This window comes from Myotis yumanensis, unplaced genomic scaffold (assembly GCF_028538775.1).
Source record: "Myotis yumanensis isolate MYYU_CA2020_CCGP unplaced genomic scaffold, mMyoYum1.0.hap1 SCAF_4, whole genome shotgun sequence".
Lineage (NCBI taxonomy): Eukaryota > Metazoa > Chordata > Mammalia > Chiroptera > Vespertilionidae > Myotis > Myotis yumanensis.
In genome coordinates, this window is record NW_027223755.1 from 87,478,121 (window position 1) to 87,505,129 (window position 27,009).

General features: G+C 35.8%; 1 protein-coding gene across 7 annotated transcripts; it reads right to left on the reverse strand.

Annotated features, from left to right (window-relative positions):
- Positions 1-1,131: 1,131 nt before the first annotated feature.
- CCP110 (centriolar coiled-coil protein 110) lies at positions 1,132-26,797 on the reverse strand. 7 transcript variants are annotated; one of them, XM_070412887.1, is made up of 16 exons: positions 26,631-26,797; positions 24,467-24,612; positions 22,155-22,310; positions 19,010-19,138; positions 14,941-16,576; positions 12,450-12,577; positions 11,547-11,724; positions 10,839-10,978; positions 10,226-10,342; positions 9,760-9,861; positions 9,457-9,573; positions 7,932-8,005; positions 7,054-7,116; positions 6,089-6,148; positions 5,521-5,606; positions 1,132-3,031 (listed from the first exon to the last, which is right to left on the reverse strand). In XM_070412887.1, the coding sequence occupies exons 3-16, from the start codon at positions 22,293-22,295 to the stop codon at positions 2,979-2,981; spliced, it is 3,024 nt and encodes a 1,007-aa protein (XP_070268988.1). In that variant the 5' UTR covers positions 22,296-22,310; positions 24,467-24,612; positions 26,631-26,797; the 3' UTR covers positions 1,132-2,978. The 7 variants fall into 7 exon arrangements, 6 of the variants coding, with proteins under 6 accessions (XP_070268988.1, XP_070268984.1, XP_070268985.1 ...); XM_070412883.1 differs by having other exon boundaries at positions 12,450-12,580; XM_070412884.1 differs by having other exon boundaries at positions 12,450-12,580; positions 26,616-26,797.
- Between the last annotated feature and the right edge of the window lie 212 nt (positions 26,798-27,009).

Sequence of the window (27,009 nt, forward strand, 5' to 3'; positions counted from 1 at the left end):
TCATGATCCTTGCTCTGGAGAGATACACAGAACCCCAGTGGGTATTCAACAGATAGTGCGAGTCATTCTGAACCGGATGTTAAAACCTATGCAAAGTGTGAATAGGGGATTTTCCCACCACTCGCTGAGAAGGAAACCACCATTCAGATGGCAACTTTGCCAACCACCTCAAGAAACTGAAGAATTGAAAGCCACGGAGAAACTGACCAAAAAGGAAGAATAAATAAATGAGGGAAAGGCAATATTTATTTTCAAGTATAATTTTGGTTAGACACAATTTTTGCCCTCAGAGGTGTCTTTACAACTTGATCAAGATTGGGACTCCACTGCACCATATTCCAGTTTGATTGGCTGTATATTCAACAACTAAGTCTCCTTTGTTTTTATTTTAATTATTTTTATAATCTACATATACATATGCCTACTATGGTCCCTTAGAGATCAAGCATTCCAACTCCATTTGCTTTTCTTTTTGTAACTACTACTTTTCATGGGGAGGGGGGTAGCGATTGCCTGTGGTTGCTCATGGAACAGTGACACCTGACAGAAAACAAAGACCTTCATCTCCAGAATGGGCCCTTTCTCTCTGCTCAGTGTGAATAAGTTTTCTGTCATATCCATTATTCCCAATATATGAAATGAACAAGAGTTCAAGGGTGGCAATGGGAAAAGCGAGGGCTCTTCTCACACTGCCTTGCAGATTATCCAATGCAGTATATCTCAGTAAGAGGTGAAAATGAGCAGCACCTTACTGGGCTCACGTTATACGACAGGCAGGAACAAGAGCTGGACTCAAAGCTGCACAAATTAGCAGCTTTTATGTGAGCTTCAACCTCAGTATTTGCTCCCATTTGCTCCTTAGCAGGCTTCTAACTTAGTAAGCGAAGACATTTCCACCTCTAGTGAACTTTTTGTCCTCTGAGAAGTCCGAGTCACGCAACATTAAATACTGGAATAAGCACTGGTATAGGTTAATATTAAATAGTGGGATATACTTCTCATGGGACTTTTAATTGTAAAAAATGACCATATTACAGTATTAACGTTTTGACCTGATACTTTTTAACATCTATCCCTTAATAGTCCTTTCCCTGGTAAATAAAAAAGATCAAACTAGATTTCCTTTAAGAAAAGTTTATTTTGTCTTTTTCCTAGAAGCAAAACTAATGAAAATTAAAGTATAAAAATAAATACAATTCACATTAATGAACATTCCACTTCAAAGTAAATATTAAAAAAATAATGCGTATAAATAAAAATCCATTAAAAGCACAAAAACCATGTCTGGCACTTTTATGAGAAAAGCTGTGAACATTTAAACAAGGTATAAAACACACATGCTCTATCTTAAAAAAAAACACACTCAAGTTTCTCATCCTTAATCTAAAACTAGTTTTAACTTTCTCCAAAACATACTATTTGTTTTAGTTAATTTGTATTAGTGTACACAAAACTTTTAGTATCTTTCTTACTGGAAAGACCCACAATGATATGAGCAATCTGTCTCCTGAGGTTTCAGAACGATAAAGCATAATTTATCATATTAAGGTAATTTGATACTCTTGCCTACAAATGAAAAAATTGGTAACTCAGACATTTTACCTGTCTTTTAACTTCCTGGTTTACTCATTCAACAAATGATACATCTCAATCAAGTTTACGCCCGGACAGAGTAGGTTATCACTTTCTGTCCATGGTTGGCTGTAAACGTTAAATTTTAAATAGAACAGAAAAGCAAAGAAAACAATCTTTATCTCCATTCTTTAAAGAACATTAGAAATATATATAGGCTACATTTTCAAACACCAGTATCTTTTAAAAATTCAGATAGGTTAAATGTACACAGTCCCAATTTTATGTGAGAAGCACAAAGCCCTTGTTGGAAATGCTATCATAAATCAACAGTGGCATTCTCTTTCATAAAATCATAGTCCCTTAGTAACATTTTTTGGTTTATATTTTAAATGAATATGTTAGTGATGAAAAACTTTACAAGGCAGTGCTTCTTAAATAATGCAGAATTTCAACTAGATAATATTACTATCCCATTTGAAAATCTGACCTTCTTATTGTTATATAGCCCTTTGTTCTCTCCTAAATCAAGCATGCTAGAAAAAGCAGACTCTGAAGAAACAAATTATACAGACTAAATGGAACACAAAACTGCATGCAACATTCTATGTTACAGAGATGAATGTAACATTAATGCATGCCACTACATTCAGGAAGACTACTGTCTTCACCAAAGTTGTCACCCTCTACAGAAAGATTTTATAATTCAGCAGAAATGTTTCTAAGAGTACTGGGACAACAAACATCAAACCTAACATTTCTGTAAGACAACTAGCTGTTGAGAGAAATGTGTGCTTATGACCAAAAGGGTGATCCCCAGATACTTCTGTGGTAAATGTTAGGTGGACCTACAATCAGCAGGCAAATGTTTTATTCTATGTGGTTATCCTGTAAGACCAAGAATATGAAGGCTGAGAGATTAATCAGTTTTTACAAAACTGGGAGAAAACATTTTTCTGCAATAACTTCCCCTTGAATTGAACAGCATCTAATATATCAAATTCAGCAATTAGTATGCAGAGATGAATGAAATTTATATTTCAGAACCTATATTTTATCACACCTTTTCAGTATTTTATAAATATAAACCCAAATATCCTTTTAAGTTTACAAAAAGTTCTCAACAGACCTATGGATACATAAAACAAACTTATGTTTGTACAGGTTAAGCACAGAGATGAGTCAATTACTAAGTACTAATTTGTCTTCACCCAAACCTAATGTTAAAAGGAAAATGGGGGTGTGGGAAGGAATTAGCCAGACTGACCATATTACCCACATAATTATTCAGCCCTTTGACGTCACTTTGTCTGTGTAAACAGTCCAGGGTGAAATGAAAGTCTTGGGCATGGACAATAATATGGATGGAACCCTCCCCCCTTTTTATCCTAATGAATGTTGTCTTCTTAAATTGTCGCAACATTTGGCCGCTTTCTTTGGATTTTTCCTGCATATACTCCTAAAAATAGAGCAAAACTAATATTATTTCTCAATGTTAGTTTTTCTGTAATGATACTATTTAATGCTCTTGCCAAGCACTAAGTTAAGCAATATACATGATCATATTTAATCCTTACATAAAATCCTGAGGTAGAAACTGCTACCTCTGCAATAAAACTGAGACACAGGAGAGTAAGTCACCTGCCTAAGTAACAGAGCTAGAAGCAGAGATTCCGAGACCCCAATTCAACCTGCTTTGTTGCATTCCTTACCCATTTTTCATTGCTGCCTCCTACTCTGCCTTAATTAGTGGTTTCTGAATTTCACTATCAACCCTTGAGTTAAACACAAAACATAAAGTGAACAAATATCCTTTAAAGCATACAAGATCAGACATTGCAATTTAGTTTGTAAAACCTATAAACAACTTTAAGTGCTTTGTAGTAAATTTTAACACCTTAGAATTCTACTTCACTCTAAGATTATGATATTCTGTCATCATAAAAATTAATTTCCTAAAATTGCTTACTAAATGGTTTGTTCTCCATGTAGCTTAAATCAGAGCATAATTTCAAATTTGTTTGAAACATAATCCAGACCATTAAAAATCTAAACAGGAAAGAGTAATCTTTTCAAGAACAACTATGAATCCCTGTGTTGAGAATTTTACATATCCCAAATTTTCATTTTATGTAAAAGGGTAAGATTCTCTAGTCTTTTTAAATCATTTAAATACTAGAGGCCCGAAGCATGAAATTTGTGCAAGGGGCTTGGCCCTTGCAGCCACGGTGGTTTGCCTGGGCCCTCATAGGCCTGGCTTCGTCCAGAAGGTTGTCCGGTCTAATTAGCATATTACGTTTTTATTATTATAGATGCACTCATGTCTAAGTAAATCTTAGGAAAGGATTTCTGTACCTGTTTAGGTATATATTAATTAGACATGCTAATTCAAGGGTTGAGTTCATTTATATTATGTTGCGATGCAATTAAATCACAATAATTCTTAATACTGAAATTCATTGTATATTATTAACTGCAGTGACATTGTTGAACATTCCTGAATAAAAACAGTAGTTGCTATTTTGCTTACAAGTTCACAAGTGACAAAAAGTGGAGATGAAATGCATGAGAAAGAACATGGAGAGTAGTCACTGTGGCAAATAGATAATTTGAGGCAAAATAGTATTAATTCCTCAATGATTTGCCAACTAGCTAGGCTTTATCACCACACACACACACACACACACACACACACACACACATATACATATATATATCATGGGAAAAAATCGAAAATGTCCTTTTAAAAAGTTGAATTTTCAAAAGTTGAAAATTCTATTAACTTCACAAGCAAGAGATCTGGTGTTTGGTCTGAGTTCTTTCAAAAGGTTATTTTTCAAACAGCTCATTCTGACTCCCTCTGGAATGAGCAGGATCTTCAACTGCATAAAAGAACTGACCAACTGTCACTCACAGTGACTTCCAAAAGATGACATTTAAATTATCGTCTATACATTCAACATTATGAATGAAATTCACTTTCTACATGCAAAGGGCAGCAATCATTTCCAAGTTATGATCAATATCTGATTCCTTCTTTGAACTTCTATGAGCAAGTGGTGATAATATGAAAAAAAAATTCTTATGTTGCCTGTTTTCTCCTAGTTTGGAGAAAATCACTTAGTAATAAAAGCTCTAAAATATGCTAAATGTATATTAATGAGATTATAATTTATTATAAATTTAATTGTCATTGCCTGATTAATTTTGGTTTCTTTTAGACGCTTAAAAAGTAGTATAATTAAAAAAAGCATTTTAGAAAGTATTTTTAATGGATCATGTAATTTTTTGTGAGCTTATCAAAGTGTGTTAACAAAGATAAACAAAAAATATTAAAACATTAGCTTAAGCGTTTTGCATTAGCTCAACACTGAATTTGTCTCTTGCCACCATACACAGAATTTTAAAATACATTATTTAGTTTAGCCCTTAAAGAATCCTCTAATAATGAACATAGATTTAACGCAAGCTTCTTATTGAGCACAAGAAAACAAGAACTTACCCCCTCCCAACTGGCATATTCACATGTGATCTTGTGGTCAGAGGGAGAATTTCTTTCCCTTCTGTACAGATAAAGTATTCCTGGGTAATAGCTACACTTCCCCAAACTGAACATGCATAGACTTAGGCATGAGATCACTGTTATATTTCACTCATTTATAAAAAGGTTTCTGAATTAAGCATGTATAATTCTACAAAATTTTCAGATTAAAAACAACAGTGTTTCTATGGAATTATTATAGAAATCAACGTTGGAAACAGTTTTACTAAGATCTCCTCCTGACTGCCACCAACTACTAACACAAATGATCACTTTATAGGAATGACTGTGAATATGCCAGAATTATGGTGGCAAGGACAACCCATCCCATGCGTGAGGCCTGCATTACAGGGCAGCTTGTGCACTTGTTTCTTTCGAATGGGCTTCGCAAACTCATTGCTACACACCTGAAACAGGCGCTCTGTTAGGCACTCTGCTCTGTGAAGACTTCTGTCTATTTTGCACAACCCCCTTCACTGATGTCTTAGGGGTTCTAATTGAATATAAAAGAATTAATAAGTCACTTGCATTAAGGTCTAGATGTTCAACATTCAAAGAAAGCAATCATACTGCATCAACTGTTCTTAACACCAATAAGCTTGAAAATTAAGTCTCATGCATGCTCATTAGGGAAGCTATACTTTGCTTCAGCAGGAGACTGTAACATACTTTGTTGAAGAACACTTTGGTGATGCTGAAATTACTATACGGATGTTTACGATATTTAATGAGCAAAATGGTATGAAATGAAAAGTAAAAGCATGCCAACATAAGATGATAATTAAAATATGATATACAATAGTACACCAAAGGGTTATCTTTGAACACAAAACTTTAAAAGTTCTTTCTAATTCTATAAAAAATATCACATTTGAAAAACAGCTATCCTTTATACAAAGAGCACTAAATTATTTTCCCTCTCAAAGCTAATCTTGATTTGAATATTTTTAATACCCTTATGTGTTGCATTCTTACCCTTGTCTACTAAGTAGCCTATGAACAGGAGCATTCTGTCCTTGGTTTGGCTGAAGAACTCTGTTAACAAAATAAATAAAAAAAATTAATTCAACAGGATAAATTCCGTTTTTCCCCATTTTCTTTAGATAAAATGATAACAGGGTGGTAGAAGTCATCTATGCAATGATATAGCTACTATAATACTACAAAGCAAAGCAAACTGATTAAAGCAAATTAGTATGGTACTTATATTTTGCTCACCAAGAACTCAAACATTAGGTTTTTGTCAGGAAAGAGATGTCCAACTTAAGTATTAATCCTGCTGCTGTTAGGTAATTTATTTATATACTTTACAAAAGCCAATTTTTCCTTTCAAATATCTGAGAGAAGAAACTTCACTCTTATAAGAGTAGAAAACAGATCAGAAATATTAAGTTAGCTTTCGAAGGTTTTTATATATTTTATTGATTTTTTACAGAGAGGAAGGGAGAGGGATAGAGAGCTAGAAACATCGATGAGAGAGAAACATCAACCAGCTGCCTCCTGCACACTCCCCACTGGGAAAGTGCCCGCAACCAAGGTACATGCCCTTGACCAGAATCGAACCTGGGACCTTTCAGTCCGCAGGCCGACGCTCTATCCATTGAGCCAAACCGGTTAGGGCTTGAAGGTTTTTAAATAAATATCAAAGACCCCCCCACCTCCCCCCATGGACTGAACTCAGGACATAAGGACTCAAATTTTCACCAGAGACAACATGTCTCATAGAAAGATCCAGGAATATCTGGTCTGACATGTGACCAGGTACATGACCAGGTGTTAAAACAAATTCTGACCCTGAGATCCTCCAACTCAGCAGAGAGTGTTCTACTGAGAAAAAATGGAACAAAGCGAATAAAAAGCAAGCTCAGGATTTATAACATTTTCTTTTTTAAAAAAATAAAAAAAATAGCCTCTCATTGAGGCTAAGTGATTTTTCTCACCTTGCTTCAGAAGGGTTTTGTTTAACCAGGAATTTCTTATTTGGCATTCCCATTTCAGCAGCTCTAACACAATATACAAATAAGGACACACAAACAATGAGTTCAGAAAGGGGGAAAAGACATGTTTACAAATGTGATACATGGTGGCAGAAACAAATCATCTTAAAAGAGTGTACCACAAAAGACCTCTAATTAAGCATATTAAAGACTACTTTCAAGAAAAAAGAGTTTTAATAAGATAATCATTAGGATATTCCTTGCATTAAGTTTTTCTTCCCATTAAGTCTTTAGGATATTAGAAAATGAACATATTTAAAAGATATAAAAGTGACACTGCATATAAGGATAAACTATGTTTAAGATCTGATTGACTATCAATTACACAAGTTGAACTCTGATAAATTTAGTAGTTAATAAATATATTTATCTAAAGATGAAATCAGATTTTACCACTGGATTTTATAAAACTCTTATATAAAAAAGGGATTTCTATCGGTTCAGCTGCAGAAAAGTGAACTGTTCTTTATTTCTTTTTTAATATATTTTATTGATTTTTTACAGAGAGGAAAGGAGAGAGATAGATAGTTAGAAACATCAATGGGAGAGAAACATCGATCAGCTGCCTCCTGCACATCTCCCACCGGGGATGTGCCCGCAACCAAGGTACATGCCCTTGACCGGAATCGAACCCGGGACCTCCCAGTCTGCAGGCCGACGCTCTGTCCACTGAGCCAAACCGGTTTCGGCCTTTATTTCTTTTTAAAAATTTTTTATTTTTTGTTCTTTATTTCTAATATGAATATACAAATGAACAGATGACTAAAGTGAATGGGTATGATAATAATTAAATTAGTGTGACATGACATGAAAAAACTTACTTCATATACTTCTTCCTATCAAGAGACTTCTGTGTTGCAGCGGAAAGAGACACTCGTGAACTTTTCATTTTATCCTTTAAAATACAAAAGTAACAAAGCTCTAACAGTACCCAGTAATACCACTAAATTACAGTATAGGATGATCTTAATTGCATGGACAGGCATATCTTACCAGTATTTTGAACTTTAACTTAGTCTTTATGATTGAAACAGTCCAATTAAAAACATTTAAATTAATTTTTTACCCATGAAATAATATAAAATTTGCTTTTCTTTTGCCAACTCCACTAAGATCATTGTTTCAAACCACAGAACTCCAACACTCTGATATATTTCAAATGAACTTGGAGCCTGTTTTCTAACTCTGATTTCCAAAAAAGGAAAAAGCCACATGATAGTTTCAAGAAAATTTCATCAGAAGTACATGATAGTTTATTAGGCGTCCAAACAACATTCAAAGCTTCAAACTCCAAAATCTAATCACAAAACAATAAGCAATTCTTTCACCGATTTCTTTTAAGCAGTCTATAGACTTAAGTGTTGCTGGTAATCCCGGGAATTACCTGTGCTTAAGAATTATAGGCAGGGTGTTGAAGTCAATAGAGAATGACATTTAGTATCAAGTATTCCAAACCCAAAAGAGAATATATATATATATATGTGTATATATATGATTCTGCCCCTGGTTCCTGCTAATATATTTGGTCTTTGACTTTGGATCCTGACACAGATCTCCTAAACCCATTGGAATTTTCTAGTGATAGGAGCATCTTGTGTTCTAATGAGGCAACTCTGGGTGGACTCCTAGTCATCAGAAAAACCAAGCATGATTAGAAGTTTGGAACTTTTTTAGCCTTATCTCCTATTCTCTGGAAACAGGAGAGGAACTAGAGATTGAGTTAATAATTGATCATGATGAAGCCTCCACAAAAATCCTAAAGTTCGGAGAGCTTCCAGGCTAGTAAACACATACATGTGCTAGAAAGATGGTCCCAATTCTATGGGAACAGAAGCTCCTGCTCTCAGGATCCTTCTGGACCTCACCCTATGCATCTCTTCATCTGGCTAGTCATCTATATAACTTATTATATCCTTTATCCTATATAATAAAACCCTATTATGCAAATTGCCCGAATGGCAGAACGACCAGTCGCTATGACGCACACCACCAATAAGTGTATGTTAAGTGTTTACCTGAGTTCTGTGAGCATTCTATAAAATTACTGACCTGAAGGAGGGGGTTAATGGGAACCCCAATTTATAAGCATCAGACAGAAATTTAAGTGACAACCTGGGAATTGTGATTGGTGTCAGATGTGGGGACAGTCTTAACTGCCTCCTTAACTTGTAGTATCTGTTAACTCCAGGTAGATACTATCAGAACTTAATTGAATGACACCCAGGGTATCAAAGAACTGGTTGGTGTGGGGGGAAAACCCACACAGCTGGTGTCATAAGTATTTTGTGACTGTAGAAGCAACAGTTTTTCTTTTTCACTTATTCATTACAAAATCAGATAACGTACCATTTGCCTGAGCATTTTCTCTTTGCGAGCTTCTCGGTCATGATGTAGAATAGACATTCTTTCAGCTGCATCCATTACAAAGAATATATCATGAATACCATACAGGGCAGCCCGCAACTAGTTTTAAAAGAAGAAAATATTGTACCCATTTTTAAAAATGAGGTCAGGGTTCAATAATATTATATACACTTTATTTAAAGAAAAAGATTAAAGTTTTAATTAAAACATATTTTCTGTGGTTAAGTGAAGGGAGAGAAATAAAGCATTTCCATTTCCCAAAGCCTTTAGGACCTGTACACTTACCTGAGCCAGCACTCTTTCCTGAAGAGAAGCATCCTGTGCTGAAACAACTCCTCTCTTTAATGGTGCTTCTGACTGAAAACTTCTTATGAATTCCATAGTGTCCTGAAAGAAAAAAATGCTCCTTCAAAAACCATTTTTCTTGGGAGGTTCACAATCACTAGAGTTTCCTTTTGTTCTTTTTCTCAGTCGATCCAAAATTACTAAGAACACAAATCTATTACTTATCAGAATCAAAACAGCACTCACTTTAAAGTGAGTTGAAAATACATAAACTACTTTCTTTACATATTTTAAAAAATTATCAGAATGAAATTAATAATCAGATTTCTAAAATTGCCTATATTACAATAACTAAAAATAGTTTGATCTGCCTAAGTTCTGAACTAATTTGACAATTCAGCTGTAACAAGACTGATAGAAACTGATACAGAAGTGAAATACAAATAATTTATAAAGATCTTCTTACTTTTACAGTTTGTCGAAGTTGCTTCAATTTATCTGTCTCCATAAGCCTACGAGTAAGAAATCCTTTTGCCACAGCAGTTATTTTATTAAATTTTGCTTGTACTTCTGGACTGAAGGCCTAGAAAAAATAAGAGAGACACATGTTTTAATAACTTGAGCATTATACTCAAGATTGTTTATCTATTACAATGAACTAAATTTTTCTATAAATATATGCTCTATGTAGTTTCAACTCTAGTAAAAGCTAAACTATTGGATGTGTGACAAAAATACCCATGCTCATTTGTATAACCTAAGATAATATAGAAAATATTAAAAAAAATATAGAAAGAGCCCTAGATGGTTTGGCTCATTGGATAGAGTGTTGGCCTGCGGATTGAAGGGTCCCGGGTTTGATTCCAGTCAAGGTCACATGCCCGGGTTGTGGGCTCAATCCCCAGCAGGGAGCATGCAGGAGGCAGCCGATCAATGATTCTTTCTCATCATTGATGTTTCTATCTCTATCTTTCTCTCCCTTCCTCTCTGAAATCAATAAAAATATATCTAAAAAAAGTTATAGAAAGATAAATAGATAGTAGGTAGATGGATATACATGTATCATTAAGTTTGCCCACCTGAGACCATTTAGTTGTGGCTCTTACAGAAGGCCTTGTTACGGAGGGTTTGGTCAAGCCACTAGTTGATGATCCCCAGAGGTAGAATGGTGCTTCATTTACAGAACCAAAGCTATGTTGTAGGGCAGAATTTGTGAAACCTAGAGAAATATACATTTAGTATTATACTTGATGTGAGATAATCAGAATATGCAAAACACCTAAATAAACACAACACTCATTACGAACACCACCAACAAAAAAACAATGACAACTGGCTCTGAAACTGATCTACTTAAAGTATTTATGGACGTTAGGCTTATGTACCAGATGGATCTTTTCAACACAAACAGCATCTCAAGATAATTGAAGATGTGAAGATAAACTCTTACTGGGATAGGAATTAGATGTAATTCAAGATTACTCTGGAGACAGCAAACGGTGTTTTTACTTGTATACCACCTGCTGCATGAATGAACAAAGATTGGACTCTGCATCAAATTTCCGGATATTTTCTTTGCTAAAGTGGCTTTTCTCATGAACACCTGCTCACCATCTTCGATCTGCTGCTATTGTTTTATTTTTCACTAGTTAATAAGCAGCTGGCAAACAGCAATGGGTTGGGCATGGAATTACTTGGGAAAAAAAAGCTACAATTTAAAGTGTGACAAATAAAATATCTTACTACAGGATAATTTTTTCAAATGGAAAGGATTTTAAAATATTTACCAGAACTATTGGAATTTGAAGTATGGAGTGAGTCCATTTGAGAAAGCATTGTTTCTAGCAAACTGGATTCACTTATTTTTCTCCATTCTAAGTCCACTGTATTGTTAATGTCCAATTCAGAGGCTTCCGCTGTAATCACTTTCTTCTCTTTGAACATTTTTTCCTGTTCTTCTATTTCCTATAGAATAAGAGTTCATTAAAACATGCTAGATATTTTTGTTAAATTGTATCCCAAAACAGTATCATTTTAGGATTAGCTAAAAGTATGTATAATTATCAGCAAATTGTTATCTATTTCAAGTGTTCCTCCCTCTAATAAAATTGACATACTGATTTTAAAATATGATATATTAACAATAATAATCTTAAAACAAGTGTCCTCCTCTTAAAATATACTCTTGCAGAATGCTTATTTTAGCATCTACTTATAAAATAACTTTACAAATATTAAGTTTTGAATCAAGGATTCAATAAAGCATCCTATTGATAAATTCTACATTATTTTTAGACTAGAGGCACGAATTCATGCACGGTCAATCGGTGCCATCTGGGCCGATCGGGACTGGCTGGCTGGGGGGAGGGACCGTGGGAGGTTGGCTGTGGGAGCGCACTGACCACCAGGGGACAGCTCCTGCGTTGAGCATCTGCCCCCTGGTGGTCAGTGTGCATCATAGCGACTGGTCGTTCAGTCGCTTAGGCTTTTATATATATAGATAAGAATCTAAACAGTAAACCTCACATTCTGGTAATAAAAATATTATCCATGTGTCAAAACCAATGACCCCTTTAGGTTAACATATTCTGGAGGAAAATTGCAAGTATCCTATCCATGACTAAAATTCTTAGATATTGCTGGCTAAATTCCACTTACCAGCCCTATATCCGTACATTTTAATACCTCACCTTTTGCAATCTTTCCTGTTCCCTCTCCTGCTCAGCTATGAGTAGTGATAACTGCTGGGCATGCTGTTCTTCTAGTCTCTTCCGCATTTCTTCAAATGCTAACATCTTGCTTCTTAATATTTCCTCATCTTCTGAAAAAAAACATGTCCCCTCAGATTTAGAAAATTTACAAATCTAACATCTGATGTTTTATATCAATTTAAAGTATGTTTCTGACAAGAGATGATTCCTGGATCTGACATAATATAATCAAGATATAGCCAGGCCCCTCCTTTGAACCACATTCTCTTTTGGGACTCTTATTTCATGCTATCAAATAAAGGCCCCCCCCCCCAAAGACAAAAAAAATAAAATAAAATAAAATAAAGGTCCCCATCTCACCACCTTCACCAGCTCATTCAACAGGCTCCTAACTGATACTAGAGAATATTGGATGGATCTGGAAGGTGAAATGAAACCAGGAAGAAAAGGCATTTCTTGAAATCCCGAGCAATGAAGCCAGCTGGAGGAACAGATTTCTAACCTTGATGATGCAGTAGGAAACTGTAAAATCAGAGCCATATAAAACCTGTACTGTTCTAGTGGCTTTAATCTGTCTTTTTACATTGGCTTTTGTTTTCCAAGCTATTGTATATTTGGATTGCAGAACAATTTGTAAGAATATTTTTTTTTAACTGTGCATTATTAAAAATGTCCCGAGTTAAGCTGATTGTCAACTTTATTAAGGATTGCTTTGTGCCCACTGCTATCAAGATTTGTTCTGGAGATGCAAAGGCAAATGCCTATCCTGTGTCAGCACTTTCAGCTTCAAATATATCATTTAACTGAACGTGAAAAAAGGTGCTGCTGAACATGTGCTAGTGCAGCAGACAAGTGAGCTTTTTTCCATGCCCCTTCTCCTTTCTGCCTCTCCCTTCTCAAAGTACTCCATGAAAGGTTGTATTTTGGTAAAGCCTTTTAAAAAAAAGTATTGATGACAATAAAATAATAATGTGGGGGGTTCCGCCCAGTGCTTCAAGACAAGGAGCTCCCTCACTAGAGAGGGGCACTGCCTCCCTTGCCCACTTTGATAGCAACCTGGCTGCCTCCACTGTCAGAATTGCCACTTGTTGGTTTTGGGATTCCCTGAGATACTTTCTAGCCATGGTATGTCGTTTACATGGAGAATCAGGTTAGCTTCCCAGGTTATCAACTGTTGTTTTTATTAGCATTCTTATAAAGTTGCACAGGTTTTAAATGGTCAGCCCTAACCCCATTTTTCCTAAAAACCCTATAATTTTTAGCATACTATTTTACAGAATGTGAGGCTTTTTTTAGGAAGACATATATCACATTAAAGCTGAAATGTTTATGTCTAAGAACTTAATTTACTTCACTTATGTCTCCCATTCTCAGCAATGAAGAATTATGAACCATGACAACAAAGTAAGAAGTAATAGAGAAGACATGTTTTAGCAAGTTGTTAATATAACATCAGATGCAACAGAAATTTGAAATAATTTCTATCAATAAAGATACTATTCTTTTTTTGGGGCGGGGGGAGTTAATCCTCACTTGAGGATATTTTTCCATTGGTTTTTTTTTTTTAGAGAGTGGGAGGGAGGGCGAGAGACAGAGAGAGAGAAATATCAGTGTGAGAGAGATACATTGATTGGTTGCCTCCCACACATGTGTGACCAGGGCCTGGGATTGAGCCTGCAACTGAGGTACAATCCTTTACTGGAATTCGAACCCGGTATGCTTCTGTCCTCGGGCCAACACCCTATCCACTGAGCCAAACTGGCTAGGGCTAAAGATACTAATTTTTTTTTAATAATTAAAAAAAACTTTTAAAGTATTTTTACTGATTTCAGAGAGGAAAGGAGAGGGAGAGAGATAGAAACATTAATGATGAGAATCACTGATTGGCTGCCTCCTGCACACCCCCTACTGGGGATCAAGCCTGCAACCCAGGCATATGCCCTTGACCGGAATTGAACCCTTCAGTCCACAGGCAACGCTCTATCCACTGAGCCAAACCAGCTAGGACTAAAGATACTATTCTTGAAATACTACTCACAGAGCCTTATGTGTGATATTTTTCTCTAATAATTTGATGTTAAAGTATTTACTAAAGGGCCAACTACAGGAGATCTCATCACAAATGAAAGGACAAACAGGTGAAAACATTAGAAACCACAGCCCAAAAGGAAGACATCACAACAGTACACTGGATTAAAACTGATTTCATACAAGAACTTTTTCCTCCAGTCACTAACAATATTCTCTATAATACCAAGTGGATTGTGAAAGATTCATAAATTAAAATTTAAAATCCTATAAGAAAAGCCAAATGGCAAGAAACTGTAGCTAATATGCACTCTGGTAAGATAAATGAAATTAAGTACCCTAATGAACAGATAAAGATGATTATTTTGCAAAATGTCAATTAAAAGTATTCAATAAAGGTGTCATCTGCTTGGCAGGTATCAAACATTTCCAACTTTCTTACCTCTAGAAATACTTTCTAACATTTTATTCTTGTTGATGTAGACAGATCCTGTAGGGCATATTTTTTCTGGCAAATGTTGCCTTTCCTGTTCAGCTGTTATGACATATGGGTAGTTTTCTTTTTGCAAACTATCCATATCTAAATCAAGTCTCCGTTTAACTTTCTCAAAACTGTTATCCAAAAATTGTCCATTTCCACAGGACACTGTAGGGGTGTCCATCTGCTGTCTGGCATTCTGGTTTTGCATCAGTAAAGGAGATGGGTTTTTTACATCATAAGATTTATTCAGTTCCACTTGTAAACTGCAGCTTTTCTCTAACACACTGGCTGACTTGAGTCCACTCATGGTTCCAAAGTTTTGACTTGCTATACATGGACCAGTGGTATATGGTTCATGCAAACTTGGCATTGCAGTACTTGTACTGTCCATTTTGTGTGGAACTCTTCCATCAGATGTTAATTGACCTTCCACAATAGCAAGTCCATGAATAACTTTATTTTCTAATTGATTTCCTGAAGATTGACATACCTGATTTGAATTACTTAGAACCATTTCTTGTATAGCTTCAGATGTATTTTTGCTGACATAAACCTTACTTGAACAAACTCCAGTTAAATCAGTTGGTAACTTTGGCACCGTTTCAGGTACGCTTGTTTTTTCATCAGTATCTTGAACAACTAAGTCTACTGTCTGTTCTTTTCCTTTAGGACTTAATTCACAGGCATTTACTGGATTATTTATAAGTATATTATATGCTGATGATGGCCTAGAACGCCTTCGATGCATTTTAGGACTCAGGCTTGGCTCTGGGCTAGGTAATTTGGCATATGAACTAGTAAGACTTTTGATAACATTATTTTCAGTAACAAAAGTGGGAATGACTTTAAAATCAGAATCAGGATCTGAAACAGTGGGGTGGCCAGTTCCCACAGCTATGTCTGCTTTAGAAAAACTACCTGAAACTGCTGTGTTCATGCTGTTTGCTTGAGCGGAAGCACCTTGGAGAAGAACATTCGATTTATTAAGGCTTGGTTTATCAGGAATCACTGAACTACAGTGTTTGCCCATAAACTGGGTCTTCTCCTTTACACAGTCAGTCACTTTAATGGCATCATTTTCTTTGTCTGAATGACTCTCATTAACACTTCCCTTTGCACTATTTCTTAGACTGCGTCTAGATTGTTCTCTCTCTATATATTCCTTTGACTTTTTCATCAGGTTCTGGAGACTCATTAAGTAGGGATCCGGAGTAACTTCTTCCAAAAGTGATGGATCCTGTTCTTCATTTTTTGGGAGGAGACCACCAGAAATAAGAGTCTCTTGTGGCGTTGCTGAGGTCTTCAGAGAAGCTTCATTTTCTGTACAACCAATATTTGAACTACCACCTTGCTTCAGAAAATTCAATTTTTCAGAATCCCTAGCTAAGTCTATTCCATTAGATTTAAATTGGTCCTCATTATTCAATGGCAAAATTCCAGTTATCTTTTCAAACTTTGCTAAAGTAGAGTGTTCAGTAGAGCTTGGCAAGGTATTTGGAAAGGTAGCAGGAACATTCAAGTTTCTGACTTCTGAATTAGAGTAAACTGTTTCATCCTCCCACTGATCAAAATCACTGGCATTAGGTGCTTTTCTAACCTGAAAAATGAAATTTAAAAAGTAATAATTCCTCATTGCAAACAACACCTTTGATTTTGTTTTCTAAATAAAACTAAAATTTAAAATTCAGAGTTCTAATATTTGAAAACACAAATAAAGACTAAGATTACCTTTTTCTATGGTATCCTATACCACATGGAGCTCAAATTACTATAAATAACATCTAGTGGTCATTCCTGCCTATTTATTAAGATTTTTTAAAAATTATCTATTCTGGTAAATTTATGAAGATATGTGCATGTGTAAACACACACACACAGATATTCATATATCCAAGTGCAATTTAATCTTGGAATAGAAGCATTTTCCTTAACTTTCTTCTGGTTATATGTTATTAATGTTACCAACTATTCCACCTATAAGAGCTATCATTTAAGGATAGCAATATATAAGACAAGTAGCAAGTCGTTAAATTTATTACACAAATGATTCCCCCCTTAACAAAGACTAACTTACCCTGGATAGTGACTAAGAAAAAACAATTCAGTAATAAGATACCTGTCTCTCACATACTTACTCCAAATTTTAACTAAAATCCATCTATGTAATGAGATAAATTTGTAGTAAGTGATAGCTCAGCCATGTAGCTTAAATTACTTAAAAATAAGAAAAAATTCAACTTCAAACCCAATTTATTAAAGAAAATTTCAATTTGATTAACTGATGATCATTTAAAACAGAAACCTGTTATTGAGTTTTAGAAGAAACAAAATAAGTAAAAAAAAAATTGATAAATTAAGATGAGAGCAATTATGTACACAAGAGATCCAACAGAAAAAAATAAAATTCCATTTTGTATTTAAATAATTCAACTTTGCAAAAAAATTAAAAGTGAACTAGGATGGTTTCTAAAGATTATACAAGCATATATTAAACTGGCAGAAATCATTATCATACTATTGTTCTCTCTCTATATATTCCTTTGACTTTTTCATCAGGTTCTGGAGACTCATTAAGTAGGGATCCGGAGTAACTTCTTCCAAAAGTGATGGATCCTGTTCTTCATTTTTTGGGAGGAGACCACCAGAAATAAGAGTCTGAATCATGATTACTGAAAGATTTTCAGGTTGTTTTGCATGTGTCGTTCCCTAGGCCATATGGCACTCCTGTTTGACTGTACAAATCCCAAGGCATACTACTGTAATGGTTTCCAGGTACGTACTATGCAATAAACAGTACAACAAGGTGTACTCAGGACCAAAATAAAACAAAAGAACTACATATTAATGAAGTCTATGGACATATTCATAGGTTTAATGTTTTTTGTATACACCTAACATGAGCCTTTGGTTACATGATTTAAATAACAAAAAATTTATGATAGAATCATAAGTTTTAAAGATGAGACAGATCGTAGAAATCTATTTTTAATATATAAAATGTCTCTACCTGCATAATTCATTACAGTTCAACACTGTACATGTCTATTAAACATAGAAAGTTTTCAGACTCAACAATAATCTCTTTAGTAATATATATGATATATTCCCTCAATGGACCAAGAATGATAGACCATTTTTATTTCAATAATAAAAAATATCAAATTCAAAAACCCAACCTTATTGTGCTACACATTATATATTTTAAACTTAATATATGAAGTAATTATAATCTGCAAATTAAAATCTACTACCCACAGAGAAATGAAAGTAGCTAGCTGTTAATGGGAAATATTCTAAAATTCATTGTACATTCATCTAGTATAAATTACACAAACCACAAATCCTTAAGAATATGGGGGGGAAAAATGTAACCAGCAAAACAGTGCTATATATGGCAGAAATTATTTGTTTAATCAAATTCATTTATTTTCTTTTAGTATAAAATGATCCAGACCTTAAAACAAATTGTTTAAACAAATTTATATTAAACTAAATAAAAATAATTACAAAAAGTATGGCTCAGTTGTTTGAATGGTTTTAATATGGACCTAAGATGCATCTAGGCAATTAATTCTATTTATCTAATCTAAATTGCATTTGTGTATCTAAGAGCAGAATTTTACTCCCAAAATTGGGGGCAGTTATATATTTTAACGAAGAATGAGAATAAGATAATTGAGTCAATAGTTTGATTAATTCAGAGGTAAAGTACAATGGACAATTCTATCATTTTGTCACTGAGAATTCCATGTTTTTAGAGTCATAGGACACATACAAGAAGCAATTATATCCAATGTATGACTCCATTGTATTTGTACCCTCTGACTCAAGTACTGGTCATCACTAATAAGCAAGTGAATTTTCTTTGGAATAATTGAAATGGAATATCACAAATTATGAAACTTCTCAAACAGAACAGTAAAGTATATTGGTAATTAACTATTAAGTACAAACATATATATGAAAAGTTATCTTCAATTCTTAGCTCATGATTTCTTAATTATAACTGAATAGAGTTTAAATTACACACCTGAACATTTTCAAGAATCTCCTGGACACGAGTCAGTAAAGCTTTCTTCCTATTAACCTGCTTTCTTGCTTCTACATCAAGTGCTTTTTGCTTTTCTTGTTGCATTTCCTTTCTTCTCTCAATATTAAGCTACAAAACATAATAAATAAGGATTTCTCATGAATATACAAATAGCATAAAACCAGTAAGTTTTGAATCAGAGTGATTAAAACTATAGAGAAAGAAATCTGAAATGGTTCAGGGTAATTGACAGGGATCAGTGGTGATGAAAATGTTCTATGTGGGTGTGAGTTATTATACAAGTGTACACCACATATTAAAATCCATGGACCTTTAATACCTAAGATTTGTGCATTTTACTGTATGTAAATTATTCTCAACTAAAAAAAAGTTAAAAGGAAAAAACACACCTTCTCAAATACTCTAAAATGAGTTATAAAATCAGCCCTTTTGGCCACTGCTGATCTTTTCACTTGGCAATACCTTACTTCAACAGGTCAGTTAGATTCTAATATTCTAAAAAAAGTACATTTTAACTCTTTTCTACCTCAAGAAAATATCCAAAGGGTTAATGATAAAGAAATAGATGATATTTTATTTGCCTACAAAATCAGTACACAGATTTGGTTCTACTTCATTGTAACCTCCACTAAAAATATAATGTACCTAAAAAACTGAAGGTTTCTATGCATTATATCTTTTTACAGTGGGTTTAAATCTTAATTATTAAGTTCTGGGAAATTTAGTCACTGTGTGAGGGAGTTAAGACTTATTTTAGACTTATGCAAATGAAAAACATGTTATAAAAATTTTTCCAAAGTTGCAATATTCATCCATCAAATCTATAATAACAAAAGGGTAATATGCTAATTAGACTGAAGGAGGGAAGCTGGTGCTGGCAGTGGGGGAAAGGAAGGCCTACTTTTGCACGAATTATCGTGCATAGGGCCTCTAGTATAACATAAAAACATGGATTAAAAACAAAAACATGGATTAATGTTCATAAATATCAGATTTTGCTTATAAATAAGTAACTGATGGAGTCATAGATCCTAAGCTGTTAAGGTGTAGACATTTTGGTCCATATTAAACTGATCAAGCAATATGTCATCAAGTAGCTGACAAAAATGTTATAAAATTTTTCCCATTTGCATGGTATCAAAGAATCATTCCACCCTTGCTAATAAAATCATTCCATTTACTTGCTAATAAAAAAGGGGAAAGAAGATACCTTTAAAGAATCATCTGATAGGCACCACTATAAAAACAAGTATTCAAGCTGAACAACAAACTAGAGGAACTAGATATTTTGTAACTTCTGATTTAATTTACTATGAAATACATGGCATCATCTCCAAACAATTCTTACTCAAAACGTTTAACCTACTCTAATCAAACTTTTAGACTTAATTTCCAGTTTATAGGAACTGTAGTGACTAGAGGGGAAGTTAAACATCACCATGAAGGAAACAACTAGACAAATCCAAAATGTAAGGTATTCTACAAGATAACTGCTCTGGTCTCTTTAAAAATTCACTGTTAATTTTTTTTTAAGAGGTAGAGGAACTGTTCCAGATCAAAAGAGATTAAAAATTGTAACAAGCAAATGTTATTTGTGAATTTTGACTGGATTCAGATTTTAAAAAGTTATAAAAGACATTTTGAGCGCAAATTGGGAAATCTGAATACGAAAAGAATATTAGATGCTTTTAAAATTATTATTGTCTTAAGGTATGATAATGGTATTGGGATTTTATATAAGAGAATATCCTTATTCTTAGAATATATATACCAAAAATAACAGTTGGAACAAAAGTAGGTTTACAATTATGAGTACGTGAAACAGAGTTTATTCCTTTTGTTATTTATTAATTATTATATTATTTTCCATACAAACAACTGTAAACCTACTTTTGCCCCACTCTGTATTTAGGGGAGAAGTGTTATATATTTGCAATTTTCAAATGGTTCAGCAATAAGACAAAAAGAGTAGGTAAATATAAACACACACATACGTATATAAGATCATACACACAATAAAGCAAAGATGGCAAAAATGTTAAAAAACTGTTGAATCTAACTAATGATATATGGGTAGTCATATTACCCTTTCAACTTTTCTGTATGTTTGAAAATTTCATTACAAAAAGTTGGCAGAAAATACTGATCTTTTAACTACTGTTATACACACACAAAAAATTGAACTCTTTTAATCATATTAATTTTGACATAAAATCACATACATTTAAAGGGTTTATGATGAAAAATGTGTCTTCCCTCTCATCTTATATTTCCTTACCCCTCTCCAGAGAAAGAATACAATAGCCTTATTTAAAAATCCAAACAGTTAACATATATTAGGTTCCTTCTATGATCTAAATACTGTTCTGAGCATTTTAAATGTATTAGTTCATTTAATCCTCAAAACAGCCCTATAAGGTAGGCATTATTTTTATCCTAATTTAACAAATAAAGAAAATGGACCTGCAAGTTCACAAAGCAGGTAAGTGGCAGAGCAATGATTTGAACCCAGGCCAGAAGGCACCACAGGTGGACTTTAAACCACTATTCCACACTGTCTCCAAGAGCAGGCTGTGTGCAGTGATTTACGGTAGCTCATGGAGATCCTTCCATGTCCACACATTTAGGTCTACTGTGCTCATTTTAATGGCATGTATGAGATTCTATAAGATGAATCATAGTTAAACTAGTCCACTACTGATGGACAGGTTGTTCATCAGTCTTTTGCTATTTTAAAGAATGCTACCATAACCTTATGAATATTTCTTTGGACACTTAGATGAGAACATAATTGCAAAATATTCCCAAAATGTAATTGCTGAGTCAAAGGTTATGTACACTTTTAAATTCTGATAAACACTACCAAATTGCTCACCAAAAAATAAAATCAACTGATTCTCTCAGCAAAAGTGCTCTTTCACCACAACCTAAGGAACATTAGGTCCTAATCAGATCTTTGCCAATATAATAGGCAAAAAAAACAAACTAATTCATTTGTATTTCTTTAGTTATAAATAAATTAGGCATCTTTTTGATGTTTATAAACCTTTCTTTTGTTTTTCCTGTGAAGTGCCTTAATGGTTCACTATAGAAAAAAGGTTATTTAAAATCAAAGAATGTTTACCAGTGGAGAAAGCACAGCCACTCCATGGAAGCGAATAAGTGAAATGCTTTCAGACTGAACAGGTAGAAAGCTCTCTGTGGATAGTGATGCCTCTTGGATTCTGGCAAGACTTTTCTCACAGAACTTCTCATATTCCTCCATCTTCCCACAACCACACTGCAAAAAGAGAAAAATGTCATTTTTAATGTGCTGAGAAAAATAGATCTTAATTATTTGGCAAATTTTTTGGAGCACTAAAATATTCCTAGAATTCACAATTCCTAGAACTGGCCTTCCCCCAAAATTTTTCACTGATCAGGAGCGAATTCTTTTTTTTTTTTAAATATACTTTATTGATTTTTTTTACAGAGAGGAAGGGAGAGAGATAGAGAGTTAGAAACATCGATGAGAGAGAAACACCGATCAGCTGCCTCCTGCACATCCCCTACTGGGGATGTGCTCGCAACCCAGGTACATGCCCTTGACCGGAATCGAACCTGGGACCTTTCAGTTCGCAGGCCGACGCTCTATCCACTGAGCCAAACCGGTTTTGGCAGGAGCGAATTCTTAAGTATAGGTAAGTGGCTCAAGATCCTACCCAGTTAAGGCTTACATTACGTAGTAAATATTTCTGAACATTTGCATGCAAATCAATCTTTAAATGTGATTAGTTTATAGAAGTATTAAGAACTTAGCAGTGAAACCTACTTGAAGGACACAAAGTTCTCTACCACTTTACTAACTTTAGATTATAGCAGGATTTAGCTACACAGCACAAGAAAAACTAAAGTATACAAAGGTACCCAAAAAGACAGAATGGCTATTTAAATTTAAAAAGTTACCTCTTTTAAAGACTCTTTTTCTATCATGGAGTTCAAAGTCTAATACTTGCATATTTTAAAAATATATTATGACTCCATCATTACTAGCCAAGTCAGTCAGCAGTAGAAAACAGAAAACCTATTGACTCTCGTAATAATTCTATTTTATTATTGAAAATTGGAACCATTGCCAAACTACTTAAAATAATCAGCCCAGTAACTTCACAATTTCTGGAAATTGTTATGGTGGCCATGAAAATACAAGGTAACCAGGAAGGATTAGCCACCATATTCATTCATTAAGCAAGCGTTAAATATTTGATTGCCTGTTTCCATAGCATTATGTCCAACATTGTTTCCTTTAAATAAACAAGGACAAATGAAAAAAGAGACATCATGAGGCTCATAACCAACAAGGGAATGAACTATGAAAACAGAAAAACTAATACAATAATGTTCCTTTAAGTGTTCATTTTAAAGCAATTAATTAATTAACAAAAAAAGAAAGAGGGTAAGTAAATTCAATTCATGATGTAGGATATACAAAGATGAAATAAGATAAAATATGATACTGTCCTAAGTCTCAAGGTACTTAAAAATTCAGTACACTAAAGTGTCAGGGACAAAATATAGCACAATTAGAAATGAAGAAAAGGCATATTCAAAATTAGGATTAGATGATAAAAAATAAGATATGTTGCTACTTTTGACCAACTGGTAGTCTTAATAACTTCTTCCTACGATCCCATCAATTCTACTTGTTTCTATATTCAACTTATGCAAAGTGAGAGTTTAATTTCAGAGAAATGGTTCTCTTGAGTTGAATGAGGTTATTTTTCAAACTTATATTCATAAAACAAGCAAAAGTAAAAAACAAAACCAACACCTTACTGCATGATAACCATAATAATACCTCAATTTTTAGTCTAAATTTCAACCCATATTATGATATCTTAACAACCAAATATGCAGAAGCTAAGATGTAAGAGAAATTCAAATAACCCCATTTCTACTAAAATACTTCAAAGTATGTAATGCATCCAGCATTACAGGGAACATAAATAGATTACTTATATAATCAATGTAACATATTTCCTATGAATACACACGCAAAGCATGAAATTCCATTTTAAAGGTCTGGGAAATTTAAGGAAATAAAATGGTTTTATGGCAATAGTTTTATTTTTCTTTCAACAACGTCATATAGATATGCCTCACTGTTTCAGAAAATTAAATCCATATCCCTTAAACAGTACATGCATGTCATACAGATTGCAGATGTACAGTAATTTATTATTATAACAGTGTAACTTATGGCATATGTTAATGCATAAAATATCCTAATACAATTATGGAAATCACCAAATGATCCCAGAAGAGCCTGACTGGATCCTTCTTATCCTTCAGTCTTGGCTTGTAGGTCTCCACCTCTGAAAGGCTGTCCCTTTAAATTAGCCCTGTGTCCGTCACTGCCACATTACACTGCTGCTTTCCAATTTTCATAGCACTTACCACTATCTGAAATTATCTTGTTTATTTCCTTGGCTTTTGTCTGTCTTCCTCCACCAAATCGTAAGCTCCATAAGCACAGATACTTTCTGAGTCTTGCTCACGGCTGAATCCCCATGACACAGAACAGTGTAGGCAACACAGTAGCACTTGATAAAAAAGTATTGAATAAATAAATATTAGGGTAATAAGCTCAAACAATAATGTAAACCAGAAAAAAAGCTAGTAAGGCAGAATGGACTTTGGAGAACGGTAGTTTCATGGATGACTGTATTTTCAAAGAACCTGGAACCTCTAAGTTGCAAAGGCAACCCATTCAAAAAGTGAGCATCCGTATCCTATGTGATTAAGCAAGAGGGCACTTCCTCTCTGACAACACAATTATCTGTCAGCAGGGTTTTATTTTAAGGGAGCCTTGACTACAAGGCCACTCCAGCCACACATCTTCGGCCCCACACTTGGCCATCAGGCATTACTGGCCCACTGGAGCTAGTGGTCTGCTAGCTGCCTCAAGTTCAGACATGCCTCCTCTTCTGCATTTATACCAGGACCCTTCTCCAAGTAAGCCTCTGCGAACCCCAGACGCATGGCCAGGCTAGCTGCTCCTCACCAGTGCTCTGCCAGAAACGTCAGATCTGGCTTTGCTTTCAGATTCTAATCTAGCTGGTTGGTTGCCCGCCAACCCTCCCAAGACATACACTTCTTCTTCTTCTTCTTCTTTTTAAAAAAAATATATTTTATTGATTTTTTTACAGAGAGGAAGGGAGAGGAATAGAGAGTTAGAAACATCAATGAGAGAGAAGCATTGATCAGCTGCCTCCTGCACACCACCCCCTCCTGGGGATGTGCCCGCAACTAAGGTACATGCCCTTGACGGGAATCGAACCTGGGACCCTTCAGTCTGCAGGCCGACGCTCTATCCACTGAGCCAAACCGGTTAGACCCAACCTGTGGGTCGTGAACAATGAAAATACATCCTGCATATCAGATATTTACATTACGACTCTTAACAGTATCAACATTACAGTTATGAAGTAGCAACGAAAATAATTTTATGGTTGGGGGTCACCACAACATAAGGAACTGTATTTAAAGGGTCGCGGCATTAGGAAGGTTGAGAACCACTGGGTTAGGGCGACATACACTTCTTATGGCAGCAATGACGGGGAAGGTTTCTTAGGCTCATACTAGCTGTGAGCTCTTGGCAATTCACTCACCATCACCAGGACTCAGAACCATCTGTAAAACAGGGATAACCCCATCGGTCTCCAAGGGATGCTGCAAGGGTTCAAGGAACTAACACACGTCTGGTAACTGGTGGTACTAGTCTCCTGCGGGACGTGCAGGAAGCATCAATACACGGGGGCTGCTTTTATTATGCAGATGACGATCTGAGGATGACGATGTTTATCCCTACACTATGAACTGGAGGGCAGTGACAGTGCCTGGCTCTTACTAAGACTCAAAGGTAACTTAAAAACCTGGAGAGCGGGACAACGGCTTCCGCCTTTGGCTGTTTCCAGACCCTTCCCCCATTAAATCGATCTCTAGCACCTGCCATTTGCCTAAATTCGGGATAGGGAGCTGGGATCAAAACCAGATAGAAGCAAAGAGCGGGATCCACCTGGCAGCACCAGGGGCAATCAGGATACTTTGCTTTATTATCCTCCTGCCCCAGAGGGTCCTAGGGCGCCTGGTCGTGGTAACCGCGTTCAGACGTGGCCAGTGCACACCCCGGGGACTCCTCCCTCGCCAGCACCGCAGGGAGAAGAAAAAAGGCCCATTTCTGTCCATAGGAGGTGGTTCTCCGGCTCGAGCCGGAGTTTATGAACCCGGACCCTCTGCTCTCACCCCAGCGCCCCACGCCCTTCTCCCTGCGATGCGGCTCCATCCCGAGGGCCCGCGAGGCAGCGCCAGCATCCGAGCATCACCTGCGCGCCCCATGCCGCCGGCGCCCGGGCACCGCCTCCCCACACCCGCGCCTTTCCAGGGGCTCGAGGCCCGGGAGCCCGGCGCTGGCGCTCGGTTCCGTACAGAGCCCGCCCTCAGCTCCTCAGGCGCCAATGCCGCCTCGCCGGTGGCCCCGCCGCAGGGATCCTCGGAGTCAAGCCCCCTCAGCACGTGCACACCCGATCTCCCACGGCCCGGTCACCTTTCGTTCCCTCACCACGGGCCTTGTCAGGAAGCAAACGGTTCAACTGGTACTGAAAGAGAGCAGCTCGGTCCACCGCCGCCTTCTCCTCCTCCTCCCGGCCATATTATCGGTCTCAGGCGGCAGCGCGGGCTCCAGGCAACGGCCGCCGCCGCCCGGACTCCACCTCTCAGGGCCGGCACTTCCGGTAGTTGCTTCCCAGGCCGTTGAAACGGTTGGGCCACCAGGAAACTACAATTCCCGAGGTGCATTGCGCGCTTGCGTTCTGTCCCAGTTATAGAGGGCGTAGTACTTATGAGAGCGCAATGTACGATGGGAAGTGTAGTCTTCACAGCAAGCTAAGGCCTCTGCTACTATAATTAGAATGGGAACGCTTCTTTTTTTTTTTTTTTAA